Source organism: Hippoglossus hippoglossus, chromosome 12 (assembly GCF_009819705.1).
Source record: "Hippoglossus hippoglossus isolate fHipHip1 chromosome 12, fHipHip1.pri, whole genome shotgun sequence".
Classification (NCBI taxonomy): domain Eukaryota; kingdom Metazoa; phylum Chordata; class Actinopteri; order Pleuronectiformes; family Pleuronectidae; genus Hippoglossus; species Hippoglossus hippoglossus.
Window position 1 is genome coordinate 9,548,903 of NC_047162.1, and position 17,231 is coordinate 9,566,133.

Sequence of the window (17,231 nt, forward strand, 5' to 3'; positions counted from 1 at the left end):
GATGTAGCATCTGACAACCTGACTTTCTGCTCCACTGGGGTGAGGAGATATGGACATTTGCTGTGGCTCAGATAATAAAGGAGAAAGCAATGTCAAAATCTGGCTGAATAAAAAAAATAACATGATTGTATATAGCATAAACTATAGTGTCTCTAATGTATCTCTAACTAGTATCATTCAGATATCGCTCCTCTAAATATACCTGTCCTCCTATACTGTCCATTCCTATCTCACAATGTTAAGAAAATCAAATCTGCGGCAAGATTTACTGGGTTCTCTCTTCGCCCATGTCTCATCTTTTCACCAAGTTTTGTGGAAATCTGTTGAACAGTTTTTGTGTAATGCTGCTGACAAACAGACAGTGGAGAAAACATAACCTCTATGGCGAGGGTAATAAAAACAATATGGTGGCGGGTTGTACCTGGTTTTGTCGGAGAAGCGAAGGAGCCAAAACCCTGGGATGCGACACTCCCTCCTCCAGTGCTGAAGGTCCCACTGGGTTTCTGCTCACCAAAGGAGGTCTGTCCAAAACCAAAGGTCTTGGCACCACTACTCCCAAACAGAGTGTTGGCACCTAGAGGAGAAACAGGAAGATAAATGCAAAATTTTTTAAGAACAGTAAAATGCTTTTGCTTTATGATTTCCAGTTGGTCTCCACTATGGCACAGGCAAGTGGTAACACTGATGACAGAGTAAAAAACGACTTTATTGATTGTGTTAGCTTACCTGTCTGAGCAGGCTGGCCAAATCCTCCGGTGGCGGGAGGGGCGCCAAATGGGTTCTTGTTGGCAGCCTCCTCGGTGGGTTTGCCTCCCAGGCCACTGAAGAATCCTCCACCAGCTGATGAGCCTGCAGGGTTGGCTGAACCTGAACCAAACACACTCCCACTAGATGATTGCTGCTGCTGCTGGGAGAGAAGTATTATTCATATGATGTGTCCAGAATGGGCAATACTTTAAATGTCATGACAAAACCAACCAGGAATAATGGATAGTACCTGTCCAAACACACTGCCAGTGCTCGGTGGCTGGCCAAACGAGGGAGCGGCAGAGGAGCAACCGAAACCTGAAATAAAAATAGAAAAGACATTCACTGTTAAATCTACACAATTGCAATAGATGTTGTGGAGTTGGTGATGCCAGCAACATATCCAATCACCACTAGACAATATTGCTCCCCTTTTCTCCCTCAGTGCCACAGAATGAGCCGATTATGGAAACTTTGACCCCCCCCCCCCCCCCACAGTGTGTAGTCAGGAGCTGTGTGCAACTGTTGAGCTGATACACTGACATCAGCTGTTCATGGAGAAACACATTCCCACTCTGCTCTGGGAATTTAGAGAATCTTGGGGAATGGGACAACTCCCGTCGTGCCACCTTCTCAAATCTCACAACCCGGAGATCATCTCAGACTTGGTAGTACGGTTCAAGCACAACTGTCACATTTGGATTTAATCACAATAATAAGTGAAAGTCAGCCAAATGTGTAAATGCTCTTACACCGCCTACCTCACTTCCCACTGCCCTTACTGATATAACAAAATAGTTTCAGTGGTTGTCAGACGCTGTTAGCGTCACCAGTCAGATACGACTTAACCACTTTGAGAGGTTCAAGTCTGATGAGCGAGTGTGACATCACTTTGTCTCCAGCTGACATTTTTATAATGACTTACTGTTTTGAAATTGTAAATCCTGTCTACGCCATTATTGTAATAGCCATAAAACAGCCATAGGATTGAATATTTTAAACTGAAGATGCTGTGTTGATTTAAATATGCCACATAATAAAAGATGAGAAAGGTAGAAACATCAACAGGACTGATAAACAGATTAACAGCAAAAAGCAGGTGAAAACCAGACAGAGTTCTGCCACAACTTTTCAACTGTTATCTATATTGTCAGAAACAAGGAAAATGCATGTATCATAAACCACACTCTTATGTTACCAGATTTACAAAGAACAAATAAATGAGGCAACTAGAAGGGTGCTCAGTGACACCATACCTGCCACAAGGCTACCACCCTATTTCGCACGGCTACAGAAAGAGAAAATTACAGAAAACGCAAGAGCAAACAATAGGTTAGGAGCAAATGCCCCTGCCTCCAGAGTTTCAGATCAGAGCTGCAGAACAACACTACTAAAAATCATGTGATTTACAAGCTCGTAAATACGTGGGCATATCTCAGATATATCTCGGGAGGCAATAGGAGCGCAGATGCACGTCTGCAAAACTCAAGTTTCAGCGTTTCAACATACATGGGCCTGTTTTTAGACCACTACTTACAAGGTTTCAAACCTAGTAAACAAATTAATGCACTGGGAGAAGAGTGACAAATTCAATACTCTGAAAATGTGTTGGAAAGTTTAAAAAGGAAACCTATAATACAAAATAATGTTTGCAGGGACTACATTTTTTTCAGCCTATCAAAACATAATGCAAGGCTTCAAAACTGTTTCAGTCATGCAAAACATTTTTTTTTTTTAATTATATCAGGCTTTCACATACCAAGTTTTTTTCAGTTTTGGAATATGGCATGATATTCATCCCATACATAACCTCCTTGGTTGAGGTAATTATTCCAGCAGTTGTAATTTACACAACTTAAGTGACATTATTCCACTCAACACTTCTATAGCTATACTATATGTCCCAAAGAATGGTTTTATTACTCAGTGGCAATAAATAAAGCAGTTGGCCACAAGCTGTTTCTCTATTTTACCACTGAGCAATGACGCATCAGTCCAGACTCGCACTCACCTGAGGGCTGTCCAAAGCTGAATCCTGTCGACGATGACGTGGTGGTGTTACTACCAAACACAGACCCTTGCCCAAATCCCGAGCTCTGGCCAAATGCTGGGGCTGTGCTCTGCCCAAACGGTCCAGAGCCGGTGCTGCTGGCTGTGTTGGCACTGCCTTGGCCAAACGGGAAGGTACTTGTAGTAGAAGCACCAAAAAGACTTCCTCCTCCTCCTCCTCCTCCTCCAGTGGTTGCACTGGTAGAGCTTACTCCAAAGACTGTCTGGCCAAAAGAAAAGTCACTAGCTGTTCCAGTGTTACTGGCAGGCTGGCCAAAGCCACTCACCTGGCCAAATACAGTGTTGCCAAAATTAGCTCCAGGTGATGCACCAAACCCAGATGAACCAAATCCTGTAATGGCTGGAGCCGAGGGGGCTGAGGAAACTGGAGGTGCAACAGGTTGCCCAAATACAGTGGCAGCAGTAGTTGTTGCAGTGCTCACAACTGTATGGGTGGTAGTGGTGGCTGCATTGGCAACTGTGTTGATTACTGTTGTGATTCCAATGGTGTGGCTGTCTGTTGTTACAGGAGCAGGCTGAGTAAAAATGGAGCCAGGCTTGTCAGAAGAGGGAACCTGAAATGCTGCTGGTGCAACCTGGGAGACAGGCACAACAGAGAAGGTGGCAGCTGGTGAAGTGGACACAGGAGCAGTGGTGGTGGTGTCTGCGGGTGCTTCGATTGTGTGAACAGCACTGTATGGTGGTGGAGGGGCGGCTTCAGCTGGGGCAGCGATGGAGGGGGGAGGTTCTGGGGTCGGGGCAGTTGTGGCCAAAGGAGGTGGGGGTGTTAGTGCTGCAGGTGCTGGTGTGGTGTCTATGGTAGCAGCCTCCCCTGCAGAGTCGGGTACTTCTGGGGCACTGGCTCTCTCTACAATGGGTTCAGAAGCTGCTTCTTTTTCAGGGGGTGGGGTGGCTTCTGAAGGTTGTGTGGGAGCTTTTGGTTCCTCTGAGGAGTCTGAAGATTCTGCAAGGAGACTACTGAAAGACGTAGGTAAACCTGTGGTAGCTGAGCCTGACTGGGGAACAGAGAAGGCTGGCTTACTAGTTGATTCAGGAGGCTTAAACAAACTGCCTGACGCTGCTCCCTTCGCCAAGTCTGATCCTGGGGAATCTTCTGCAGACTTTTGCCCACCTGTGCCAAAGCTAAACTGTGCTGCTCCCTTGCCCATCCCAAGTCCACTGTCCCCGAAGGTAACGGAGGCAGGAGAAGGTTTGGCGGAGGCATCTTTGGCTTCTTCTCCTTGGCCCACACGAAGTCCGGAGAAACTGCCCAGTGTCTCACCTCCAACTGTCTTAGGCGGCTGTGGCTCTACCTTGAGGGCTGTTGCAGTAGAGGTGGGTTTGGCTGCTTCTCCTGGTGGGTTCGGAGGCAGGGTGGGGGAGGCCGTGCGTAGAGCAGGGGAGGTGGACTTTGGGATGAAGGAGAATCCCTCGTCTCCAGCCTGGCCGAATCCCATTTTGCCATTTCCACCAAAGGAAAATTTACTCACATCCTTTGCTGGAGAGAGATTAGGAATAACAAAACAGAAAAAGATAAGTGCATATTCATTTTACACCCACTACTATATGACACCAATTAGCGTGTTTATTACCTTGTGATATTCCAGCTCCCTGTGTAGCTGAAGCAAAACCGAAGCCTGTGGACCTGCAAAAGAAATAATTTAAATCACACATTAATATTGCTCCAGTAGCTACAATGACCAATTAACTGATTGATCAAGTGCATTATATATCGTGGAATGGGGTTAGCTGGTTGCACTAAATCATATTTGAAGGACAATATAGCCTAGTTAAAATAGTTTCAAGCTTGTACCTCAAAAATGAGAAAAATATTAGAATTTAGAAAACATGTACAGAATATATTATTGTATATGTCAAAAAATCATCAATTTCATAATGCTTCTTACATTTTCCTGATCTGACTTACCCTGAAGCAAAGGAGAGACCTTTGCTGGTGTTTTGATCCGCTGAGCTTGCAGGAGCCGCGGAAACATCAGGTTTGGCTGGATGACCTGAAGGGACACAAAGGTAATGAATTCAATTCAAATCTGTCATGGAAGTTACAGCATCACCTTAGTTTTTACATAAAGCCCAAAGCAAAATTAAATCTCAGTTCCGAAGACCAGAGAAGTTTAATTTAGTTTATCTTACAATATACAGCACACATATTTAAAACAGTCCTTACCGAACACAAAGCCTATCTGTGGGGTGGTTGTACTTTCAGCGGACATCGTCTGGATGCCTTGGTTAGGATTCTGCAGAAACAGTTTGAAATACACTCAGACCATTGTACATCAATTTAGCAAAATCATCATAATTCACAACAAAGTCTGTGACTATTACACAATTTAAAGAATTGTTAAACAACTTTCTCCCATAGGTTCAATTAACTTGTTTTTTTAGACAGAAGTAGTGAAAACAAACTCATGACACAAACTCCTGCAGCTGGAGATCAGTGTGCTTGATCTTGTATGGGCCCAAGTTCAGTTCAATGGGACTGACCCAGAGATTTGTGCGAGGAGTTCCCCTGTCACCAAACTGTGATTTGTAACATCAACATGGGATGCCACAGGGGCATTTCACACCCATGCAGTTTATGGTCTGTCTTCACATGCAAACCTGTTGGCTATCTGTGAATTTTCACATGTTGAAAGTTAAGTAGAGATGGAATACAATAACACAAAAATTGCTTTATTTTGATTATTTAAAAATAATGGCACTTAAAAATACACTGAAGACATGTTTTGTGCATGCACCATGCTACAGTAAAAAGTTGGTATTTGCATGTTTCTTTGAATGAAATCATATGTTTCTAAGAAAATCTGATCAGGAAGTATCTAGGTAGATGTGGTAGGGGTGGATAAGATAGCATATTCTACATATTGTTTCAGAAATTGTGAAAATGTTTTTATGTTCTTATTATTTGGCAGGTTTCTGCAGTCCTATGAAGATTTAGTGTTTTAGCCATTCAAGTGTGTTTATGAAGTCTGCATTTGTGAACAATGTGTTATCTAGGAGACAAGACTACAGCAACACACAAATGTGAAAAGATGAATGACAGCCGTGTGAGTGGTGGATAGAAGATACTCACTCGTTTAGCCTGGTTGGAAGAAACTGTTGCAAAGACTTGAGCTGCTGGATCTGGAACTGGTGAGCTGAGAGAGAAAGAGAGAGAATAAAGAAAGTGTTCAGGTGCAATCAAAGGAAATGAGCTACTTGTGTTGAAGAAAATTGAGGTGTCCAAAGTGTATAAAAACACGCACGCACAACATTTTGTTCTTGACTGGGAATCATTTAAAGGAATGTCTGAACCATGGCCGTTTGACAGAGGGAAAGAGTTCACCATGTTAATGCTGGATCAGAGAAAAGCCGACATTCATAATCATCTTACTCTCACAATGCCTTACTTTGCTTATTTGTTATTGTGAGCAGACTTTATTTGGCAAAGCCCCAAGGAGAAATGGTCGACAAAAATATCAAGCAATAAAGTGGAGCACGGTCCAGTGACGCAGAAAGAGTTGGGTGCCGGAGACAGCACAGGAGTGCGGGTGGATCATGTACAGAATAAACAGCCAAATGAAAAACATGGAGGAAGTCAAGTAAAGAGGATGATGGCATGAAAACAGACTATTATGCAAAGAACATACAGTGCTGTCTCCTTGTTTTGTTTTGGCTCCATTCTCAAGCGTCCTGGTTTTTATATTAAACTTATGTTTCATTTAAAATCGAGTCTGCTTGTGCTGAAGTAAAAACCAATAAAATAAGCATGAATAATTACACATTGAGCTATACGTTATAAAATATGAAACTGATGTCATGATCGAGGAATCAAGCTGGGTTTCTGCCGGTCATGTTCATTGGCTAAGAATAGGTGGAGTCATTGACCTGACAGATCTATGGTGAGGGGAGACACTAGAAACGAACACTGGACCCCTTGAGGACTCACATTGACAGACTGTCTACTCACTGAATCCAAAATAGATGCAAGTTTAGTTAGCAATTACAAACATGAGTCAATGCTATAAATATAATATGCTTAATATTAAACCGTAAATATACAGGAGTGATTATTTGGACATGGCAGATATATGGAATAGTTTATTATTATTCCCAACTGCATAAAACGAGAAATAGCAAAATCCAAAGTAACATTATCTGCACCAGTATTAAAAGGGACCAAAAAGATAAATCAAAGAAGAATGCAGTAAAACTAGCTTGGAGCAGTCTCAGTCAGTAACTCACGCACGCAGAATACACATCACTGTACATATGGATAAAGCAAGCAAAGAGCTTCTCAAGGCAAAGAAATGGAATATTTTCCAAAAGCCAAGTCAGTCACCTCAAGCAAAATGTGGGGTTTTCAGCCTTCAGTTTTGTCTTCACCAAGAGAAAACCATGTTCAAACACACAGCACCTGAAGGCTGCTGCAGTAAACAACTCAAGGGTTCCAGACATCAGGTAGTCACAGACAACTGATTTCCATCCAAGTACTAAAAACAACTCTTCTTAGGTTTGTTAGATTGTCCAGTGACTTTTGAGCCTCTAAAAGTGAGGGAATAGGAATAAAAAATGGCTCTAAACCACCAACAACTGGTTAATGTAATGTTTTGGTTGAACTCACAAAAATGGTGTCACTGTCTAAACACTTCATGGACCTGATAATTCTGTATAATGTCTGAGTTATACCTGATGATATTGGAAGCTGGCACAGGAGGCCCTTTCTCCTTGAGCTCTTGAACATTGACGACCTGAGGGACTATCTTCAAAGTGGACTCTGTCAAGGAAGCACCGACAACAGCTGGAACACACAGAGGACACAGACAGATGAAACTACAGTGTTTATAGCAAAAATAAAATAAACTAGAATGACATGAACGTCTCGATGGTATTGTAATTACACCGAAACTTAAAGCTTTCAGGTTCACATAGCTTGCTCTGTTAGTCTGTGTCTCCCCCTGGTGAATTATAGTGGGCACTGCAACAGGATTTTAAATAAACAGCTTCTTACGCAGTGTTGCCTTTAAATACTTAATAATAAATCTTCATCATTATTTAAAGATAAATATTTAAATCAACTCTCGCTTGCAGACAGAAACTGGTGACTGTTGAATGTTCTTCCTACCCGTCTTCTGATTGGCCATCTGCCTGCGTAGAGCAGCAGTGGCTGCGGCCTGCTGGGCGGGGTTGGTGACAGGTACGGTCCTCTCAGCTGGTGGGGCTCCATGTTTGACCGTCTTTGTGGCAAGAGCCGTGCTATCAGGCCCGCTGAGGTTGATCTTATTGCTTGGAACTGAAATATGAACACAGTGAAGCATCTCTAGTAATGTTTAATCCTTGTACATCCGTGTTCCTTTTGACATGATGTGAATTACTTACCAGGGCTGGCGATAGGGCTGAGTCCAAAGCCCATAGCCTGTACTTGGTGAAGTTTGGTTAAAGGCGTAGACTGGATTGCTCCAAAGCCAGGCTGGATAGAGGGGGTCCTCACGACAGTGGGGTGACGAGGGGTGGCATGTGCTTGGGGTATAACAAGGAGGGGCTCTGGCTGTAGTTCCTCCTCCTCCAGCTCTAAGTGAGCCGGGTGGGGGTCCAGGGACTGGGACAGGGTGGAGGTAGAGCTCACATCATCCAAGTCCTCGTAGTATTTAGGTGAAAGGAAGGCGGATCGAGACAGGTTGGCTGAGAGAGAATACATCAAGGACACATAATTAATAAACATCTGTGGTATATAGACTTCAAACACTTATCTCATTGAAATCATGGAGTACGATAGAATCTTATAATGTTTGTTGAAGTAAGAGGTCTGTTTAATTCAACAGTCTACTCTTGTTTATGTGTAGTATCTCTCTCTCTCTGTTACTTTGAGTTGAGATTGATTGCGATTCAAGGTCAAATAAATATTAATGTTCATAAAACCACCAAATTCAAGCCTGTGAATCAAATTTGCAAAAGAAGAATGGATGAGTATCACTCTTGTTAACTTGGTTTGAGCAAGAGATGTGTACCTGGTGCAGTTGAGCGGACAGGAGGCATCTGCCCCTTTGACAGGAAGTTGCGTAGCTGGGACTGTTTCACTGGTGAGATCTTGACTGATGTAGAAAAACATCTACAGTTAGTATTTATTAAAATCAAATTAATACTTTCTATATATATTTAAAAAAACATGATTAATACCTGGAGATCTGGATTTGGTTTTGGGAGGGGAAGTGTCCAGTCTGGCTTTCAGGAGTGCATCCCTTAAACTCTCGAGCTCACTTTCCAAACTGCAGTTAAACATAGGAACAATGTTTTAAGTTGCAAACAACCAAACCTTTTCAGAGAGCTATTCAAAGTGCAGTGACACATACATTTAGACTGAATGTTAACATCCCCCGAAGGCTGCCACACCGACAGAAATGAGTGCACTCTTTAACTTATTCATGAAGTATGATGGTTATGTTATGAGCTATTTCACCACCCAGTTATGAAAACAACCCGCCGATCTGATTTTTTTCTGTTTTAATTATTTAAAAACTGCTCTAGATTCAAATTGTCGCTCATTTACGTCACCGTTCACTTGAGGTATGTGACTCAAAATCAACAAAGTTTAACACTTTTATCCATGAGCCTTTTATTCCCCCCCACATCACTTCCTTACCCAGCAGTTGTTGCTGCAGCAGTATTTTGGTTTGCAGTTGCTGTAGTCGTCTTGTTGTAGAGCATCAGTGAGCTGAGGTCTTTAACCAATTGGTCCAACCTGTGCTTTTGCTGCTCGATGATGTACAGGTTGTTGGCCAGTGTTGTGAAAAGACCCTCACGCCCTGGCACGGACATGTGTCTGTAAAGAGGAGAGCAAATCACACTCCATCCAAAAATTTGAAACTATCAAAAATACTCTGTAGAATATACTATGTAGAAATAGGCCACGTGTCAATTTAGACAGGGATCATCAGAAGAAGAGCCTGTGGAATGTGGAGCATCTTGTTAAGTTATACTAAAGTACATGTTTCACAAATAACAAAATACTTAATTGTTTGGCTCATCAGCATATCATTATCATAAGTATCAGGATTTTTGACAAGATTGTGCAAGAAACCGTCAACTTTATTCTTGTAATTTTATGATGACTCGAAATCTCAGAATTTATTTTCTTTAATATCACCCTAATACTCCATCATAATATGTAATAATGTCTTTCGTGCTTACTTCAGCTTTTTCTTCTTCTCCAGATGTTTCTCCCATTCCACATTCAACACATCGTTGACGTCTTCCACAGCAAATGTAACGTACTGGTACAGTCTGCGAATCTCCTGAATCCAGGAAAAAATAAAATAAAATATCAGTGATACATTTATACAAGCTTGAAGAATCTTTTTAGTGTCCGCTCATGCAACGATTTGAGTCATCCATTGCTCCCTGTCTCACCTTGAGTCGTTCCTCACTGCGTGGGTCCAGAGGTTTTTTGTAAAGCAGCTGTCTGTTATTGTTGTCTTTGCTCAGCTCACTCTGGGTGCTGGCTTCTTCTGCCCCAGCAAAGCCTTCCAATAAGGTGGTCTTCAGGGTCCCAATATCGCCATTGAGAGACTGAGAATCAGAAAAAGGAAAAAAAGGTTGGATGAGGACAAGACAGAATATGTCATACAATTAATTCCGCAGAGCAAACAAAACAACAAAACATGCACTGTATGACGGCGCAGTTTTGGACAAAGGTCACATTATAATTCTGCCGATACAAATGATTTAAGCATCTAAGCTTGGTCCTCTTTGAGGTTTTCACTCCATGTGATCAAGATATTAATAAAATCATTTTTGATTAGTTCGTGCATGTCGGAGCAGGCAAAATAAAAATGTTTTCTTGCAGAGAGAGAGATTTCTCTCTTTTTTTTGGGATGACCATTCATTTGTGGAAGCAAAACAAACATATTTTTGTGAAGTTACGAGATTCTATGTCAGATAAATAAACTATGATAACTTGAGAAATAAAGATGCAAACATGAACAAGTGCTGTAACAATGATTAGGGCCACTTTAGTCATTTGTGTGATAATGGGGTGAAACAACTTTGATTCTTTAGTCTTAAAATGTCTTAAAGGAATGGTTTGTATAGTGCTTAATTCCTGAAGAGGAAACTCTACACATACATAAACAATATCCATCTTCTTTGTTCCATGGTCTCACCTCTGTAGTTTCCTTGATCTCCAGCGTGAAAATATGTAGGTCCTCTGACTCCTTCCTCAACTCCTTCATCTCCTCGTTGGTGCCAACCTTGAAATCAGCTCTTGCGCTTCTTGCCTTAAGGTCATCCAACTCCTGCTGGAAGTGTGCGATCTGATGACAAGTCAAAGAGACGCTGAGTTACAAAACAATGAAAGGAAAAATTTTCCATACAGTCCTAGTTTTGATGGTTTATGTCAGTTAACTAACATTATATAGCAGTTACTGGGTGTACATATTTGGTATTTGAAACATTTTATACGTGGTGCAATCAAATTTTATTTCATACGCAAAGCTCCATTCAGTAACCAACTATGACTTTAACTTTAAATACGCTGCTGCAGAAGGAACTAAAAGTCCCAGTGGCACATGTTACTTTAGTGTAGACTGTCTCACCTCTTCAAATATACCGGCCATGATGTGATCCGACTCTTTCTTTTGCTGTGGCTGCTTCTCCACGGCCTTCACAGGTGCCACAGGGGTCTGAACAGGAGACAGAGATAAAACACATCAAAACCTTCTGTTCGAAAGTCAGGGGAAAGAAAAAACAAACACACTTTGTTGTCGTATAACTCCAGCAGTTGGTTTCATACGAGTATGCGTTTGATAGTAGCAACTCCTACCAGCAGAATTGCACTGATATCCACCATCTTGTCAGATCCATTACCATGGAAATCGTACGCGTTTTATCTCCTCTTTACTTTTCATTGCATTTTTGTGATTGTTATTTGCTCATTTTAGTTTTCTTTGATCAGCTCACTGCTTACCATGTTAGCAAACTTAAATACAGGAGCAATAAGCTGTCTGAGGCTAATGTGTTGCTAAAACAATGTAGCTGTGCTGAGATACCGTTTCTCCTTGCATTATTAGAGGACAGGAAATAATTGTAGCTAATTTTGTCCTAATATAAATTGTCCCATAATTCATGTTTAACACCACAATACTTCTGCTCTCATTTCTTGTTCATGGTGTCTCATCGTTTTATAATTTGTGATCACTATCATTGCTTTCAAAGTTTCACAGTGTCTTCCCTTCAACTGTTCAGCATTGCATACACATCTAGTGGGGGTATCCAAGTACAATATTTTATAAAGCCAAGCTGAAGATGAATGAAAATGGCTGCCATATGTTTTTTAGTCAAATACCAACAAAACAACTGAAAGACATCTATTTCATATGTGAACAGGAAAAAAAAATACTTAAGGATAAACAAATCAACCTGTGGAGCTTGGATTCGGCTCTGGGCTGCAGGAGTCGGTTTCTGGACAACGGTGGGCGGCATGCTGGTTTGAACTGGACGCACTGGGGCTGAGGCACAAGCAACAATATTAGAATGACATTCTTACTCATGAATACTTCAGAATTAAGGAATTCATTAATGTAAAAAAACAAGACTTTCTCACTTAGTACAGCTGGTGGCTTAGCAACTGCAAGCGGAGGGGCGGTCAAACTACTGGAATTGGAGACAACTGGTTTGGGTATTGGAGAAGTGAAGGGGAAAGACTGTGGGGCTTGTGCTGGGGTCTCCAGTGCTGAAAACCTAAGGAAAGAGATGATGGATTTGTATATATACAAACATGAAGAATGTGTCAGTCATTATATCCTCTTTTATATGATATATCAGTACCTCTCATTCAGATTCATTTTCACTGTGGGTGGGGAGGCAGCAGCAAGGCTGTGAGGTGCTGGAGCTGGAGCTGGGGCTGCTACCGCTGACGGTTTGATGGAAGGCGTGCTGATGGAAAATGCAGAAGGTGCTGAGGGAGTATCAGAGGGAGGTTTGGAGGCAAAGGAAAAGCCTGAGGATCCTGAGCCAAAAGGCGTGGATACCCCCAGGGAGAAAGCTGTAGGGGCTGAGGGGGAGCTGGTAGATGGGACAGAGAAAGAGAAGGCCGATGAGGACGTTGTCACAGGAGCTGTCGTAGCAAAGCCGAACCGAGCAGCGGCGGAAGAGGCAACGGGAGCTGCAGGAGTGGGAGCAGCTGCTGATGTTAGGCCGAGGTTTTGGAACACGGCTGGGGCAGATGGGAAGGAGGCAGCAGCTTTTGGTGGTTGGGCTGCCAAAGAACCTGTGAATAGAAGGAATATGAGGTGCCATTTGATCTCATCACATGTTAGGCAAGTTTGGTCTAATTTTAGGAGCACTTGAAATTAGCCTCAGAGATTAGAATAAATCCACATTTTTCATGGTGGGTTAGATGCAACCACATTTCTATCAGACTTCAAAGAAGTTTGTACAAATGTTAACGAGCCTCTTTCTGAATTACTTTGGATTGGTTAGAAACACTGGTCTCCTAACGTCATAGAAGAGTAAGCATTACACAGTGTTGTCAAATCTGACTACACGATCAAAACAAGATTGGTCTCATTCCATGAAGAATAGTGAATTTAAAATGAAAAATGATTGAACAACAACTAATTGTTAGATTTTAAAAAAAACTCTTCCACAAACAGAACAATCAACAGAAACAGAAAAATGTAAACAATTATTCGTATTAATAAATTGTACTTTCTTTCCAAAGGCTTTCCAATTATTTTCTGCCGTCATCACCACTACACTCAAACCCAAAACAACGTCTGGGTCATATCTTATGATGTTAACTGTGATAAGTCCTTCAAGCGTTACTTGTGTATTTGTAGACTGAGAGCTAAAATACAGAATAAAAGTCAGGGTAATTTAAGAAATTAAGATAAGCCTAGTGAGGGATAAATTTAGACGTGTTATTTGACTGGTCTCTGGTTGTTGTGTAACTAACTCACCTCCATAAACAACTGGTGCCTGATTGCCTGAGGATAATCGGCCCGATTTTGGGTCTGATTCAAACCCAGCCGACGATTGCGGGGACATTTTAAGGCTGATCTGAAAAGGATCTAGTTAAATGATCCTGTAATTTGAGGGTTTCACAGACATAACCTAATGTCACCAACTGGACACTCCCTGATTTCCAATCATAAACATGACTTACATGTTTGATATCTATAAATCAAAAAGGGGAAGACTTTAGACTGTAGTATTAAGGGATGGGCAATTGGGTGAGTGAGCAGAAACGCACAATAGCCAATGAGAGTGAGCTGACAGAAAAGCGCCATTGACCGGAAGTTGCATACTTGGGTTTAGAGCTGAAACTGGCTGCCTACAGCGTAAATAAGAGTTTACTTTCCTGTACCAGGTATAGTGACAATAGTATGAGTGATTTTAATGTGTCCACAGAAAAGTGCAGCCAGCTGATGACGCCGGCCATCCAGGTTTGTTTTTATTCTGAAGTCACGTTTGATCTCACAAGTTTCTGTGAGTTCCCAAGTCTCTAGAATCGCCACTCAGAAATCACTCGTTTGTTTAAAGTGTGTAATCATGCGATCATAAAAGATTAATAATCGGTTAAATCTATTGTTATTATGTCTGTAGTTTCCCCACATTTTATAAATCATTAAAAAGTTAGAAAATCCTCTAGTTTGTAGCAGGCATAAGGAGGAGGACACTAAACTGCATATAGAACAAAATTGATCACATGTTCGATGGTTCTGATGACCAATTTGGTCAAAAGCCTATGATGGCAAAACACCAGGAAATGGATAAAACTGGCAAACACTACTTAACTATCACTTGAGGAAACATATCATTGAGAGGTGTGATTATGAATCACCATGAAACCCTCTTGACAATGTTTCACACTAAAACATTATCGGATGTCTTACCTAGCTTGGGCAGTCTCTCCCCCTCCAGGGGGATCAGGCTGGGGACTGAGACCAGCTGCTTCACACCAGGATTGAGGTTGAGCAGAGCAAACGGGCAGAGTAAACCCTCTGTGGATAGAATTAGCATCGTGGGCGCTGGAGGTAAGGTCTTCTCATCAGCTGTGAAAGAAACAGAGGGAGGAAAAAGATACTCAGAGATAAATTGCCTTCATGACATACAGAAAAAAATGTTCACAATTTCAAACAAAATACCAAACACATAACTCTTACACACACTAACTCCATCTTTCTATCATGCATAACTCCCAAATTTCCTCCTTCTAAAAACACATTTTCCACAGAACACAGAATCAGAGAGAAATCTCTGCAGCTCTCTGGTGGGACACTTTGTAGACAGATTATTAATTGAGAGCCATATCTGTGTGCAATCTCCATTGGACGGTAATAAGACTTTTGTGAGAAATTTCGATCTCTGTACAGCTCCCAATTCATACCGCTGCACAAGGGAAACGATTAGCAGCAAGTGCTGTCTGCTCTCTATGGGTTCCTCTGTTTGTGAAAACAAAATTCGGTTTGTCACTTTAATCATTAAAGTCTTGACGGCATTTGAGCACAAACACTGTATGTCAGTTCTGTATTTATCCAATTAACTTTGGTCCATTCTGGCCTCCAGTCATTAAAATCAGTAAGCAGCGAGTGTTCCGCTGAAAAAGACTACTGACCTGTCCAATAAATTCCATGCTGCTGCCGAAGCTCCCCAAAACTCCTTCCTATTCCTCACACCGTGGCTACATTCACTCTATTAAATATTTGTTTTGAAAATGCCTCATCTCTGCTATCGATACGCTTGAAGTATGGACGTAGTCCAACTTTCCAAAGTCATGCAGGGTGTAGTGGGCTGCAGACAAAAATGGAAAATCCAGGCTGAACCAACATGTAAATGATAAAACTGAATATTTGCGTCCTACATTAATGATGCATTAGTTAGAGTTGATACCAGTTGCTTCAAATACATAACTAATGTATACAGAACACTTTGTCCTGGTTGTTCCCTCTACAGCTGCGTCTCATAACAGCGGTGGCTGTTCTTTCTCAGTTCACCTCAGTTTTGGATTACTTACCTCTAACTCAACTCTCTGACAACTACAGTTTGCATCTACTCTATATTCATCCTATTATGCAAGTATATTGGTATTATATTATCTGCATATATTCAAACAAATTGAGAAGATGACAAATATTGTCTTTCACGCAACACAAAATAAGCCTGCAATGAAGAGAACAAACACAGGGAAATACAGCCTCTAATGTTGAGTTTCATCTCAGTTATGAAACTACAGTTTGAAAGATAGAAGGAAAGAGATAGAGGGTGAAAGAGAGAGCGAACAGAAGGGAGAGGCACACAGTAAACCTCATCAGCATTCTGCAACAGGATTGTCTGGGCTTTGTTGTTTGTTGTGGTCCTCTAGCTTGTCTGAGCCATTTTAATGAGCACATTTTTTTCTCCTCTCCACAGATAACGCTCCTGTTACTCTCCCCTTCGCTTCCCCTATCTAATGTCTCACTCCGGATAAAGGTTTAGATCTACTACAATCATGTCAAAATACTGCTCAAATTGCAGGTTTTTTTTTTTTTTTTTGCTCAATGGGGAGGGAGTTCTTAGAATGAGCACCGAGAGATGTGACGAGACAGCAACGGCAGCTCTACGTGAATGTCTGACAGACTGGGCCAGTTAAGATTAAGCAGTGTTCTGAGACGGGAGCTTATCACTATTCTTTACACACGCTGCAAGAGAACACTGCAGTGGAGGCTGTGTGCACAAAGAAAACCTGAAATTCAAAGTTAACTTAGATATGACAGGAACCCCCAGATCATTAATATGCCTACAAAAATGTTTTTAGGAATCAGAAAAGGACAAACTGAGAGGGCCACAGTGCTTTGAACTTTTTTTAAAGGAACTAGAAAAAGATAAATGTCGAACGAGTATCAGCATGAATGCATGTTCATTAAAACAAGCTGATTGAGGTGGGTGGTAGCTGGGCGCAGGCTGTGCACAAACCTTACAAAACTAGTTTAATTTCCTGCAAACCATCCATTCTTCCAATTAACTATTTTGTGAAACACCTAGTGCATTCAGAGAGCCTTACTGCAGACATTCATCACCATTTACGATAATGACAATTTGAAAATAAAAGTGGTGTCCAAAAGCGCATAGATGGCAAATGCAAGGAGGAGGGATCCAATTTAAATTTGTCCAAATCTTGGGGTGGGAGAGGCTGTGATTTCAGTTGAATCATGGCTCCAAGCAGAAAATATGTCTAAGATCTTAGTTCTACTTATTCTGTGCCAGTATAAGGGATTTTTTTTATATTAAAAAAGTGATCATTTATATCGGACGTGGTGTATTTTTCAGAAAGCCATTTTATAATCTGTCTTCATAAACAGTTTTTTTGACAAACAAGGTGTCGAATCAAAAACACTTGATAAGTTAATTCCGCACATGTTTCTTATGTGATGGGGAAATATAGAGGTATGATGATTATACAT

At 41.5% G+C, this 17,231-nt stretch overlaps 1 protein-coding gene across 10 annotated transcripts in view; it reads right to left on the reverse strand.

Moving 5' to 3' along the window:
• Positions 1-17,231, reverse strand: part of nup214 (nucleoporin 214) — a 39,210-nt gene that overhangs the window by 17,212 nt on the left and 4,767 nt on the right. For 8 of the 10 annotated variants that reach the window (XR_004615647.1, XR_004615643.1, XR_004615646.1 and 5 more), the window contains exons 11-32: positions 14,685-14,843; positions 12,616-13,057; positions 12,392-12,528; positions 12,208-12,296; positions 11,385-11,471; positions 10,953-11,102; positions 10,201-10,359; positions 9,982-10,085; positions 9,434-9,613; positions 8,971-9,059; positions 8,802-8,885; positions 8,173-8,475; positions 7,919-8,086; positions 7,483-7,594; positions 5,888-5,951; positions 4,982-5,051; positions 4,724-4,808; positions 4,389-4,441; positions 2,759-4,294; positions 998-1,065; positions 727-910; positions 422-574 (exon numbers count right to left, since the gene is read on the reverse strand). Coding sequence is in view for 5 of the 10 variants with exons in the window: in XM_034602539.1 (XP_034458430.1) it covers positions 422-574; positions 727-910; positions 998-1,065; positions 2,759-4,294; positions 4,389-4,441; positions 4,724-4,808; positions 4,982-5,051; positions 5,888-5,951; positions 7,483-7,594; positions 7,919-8,086; positions 8,173-8,475; positions 8,802-8,885; positions 8,971-9,059; positions 9,434-9,613; positions 9,982-10,085; positions 10,201-10,359; positions 10,953-11,102; positions 11,385-11,471; positions 12,208-12,296; positions 12,392-12,528; positions 12,616-13,057; positions 14,685-14,843 (4,476 nt within the window). In the remaining 5 variants the exon portion in view is untranslated. The remainder of the gene's footprint in view (positions 1-421; positions 575-726; positions 911-997; positions 1,066-2,758; positions 4,295-4,388; positions 4,442-4,723; positions 4,809-4,981; positions 5,052-5,887; positions 5,952-7,482; positions 7,595-7,918; positions 8,087-8,172; positions 8,476-8,801; positions 8,886-8,970; positions 9,060-9,433; positions 9,614-9,981; positions 10,086-10,200; positions 10,360-10,952; positions 11,103-11,384; positions 11,472-12,207; positions 12,297-12,391; positions 12,529-12,615; positions 13,058-14,684; positions 14,844-17,231) is intronic. The other 2 variants (XM_034602542.1, XM_034602540.1) reach the window with 2 other exon arrangements.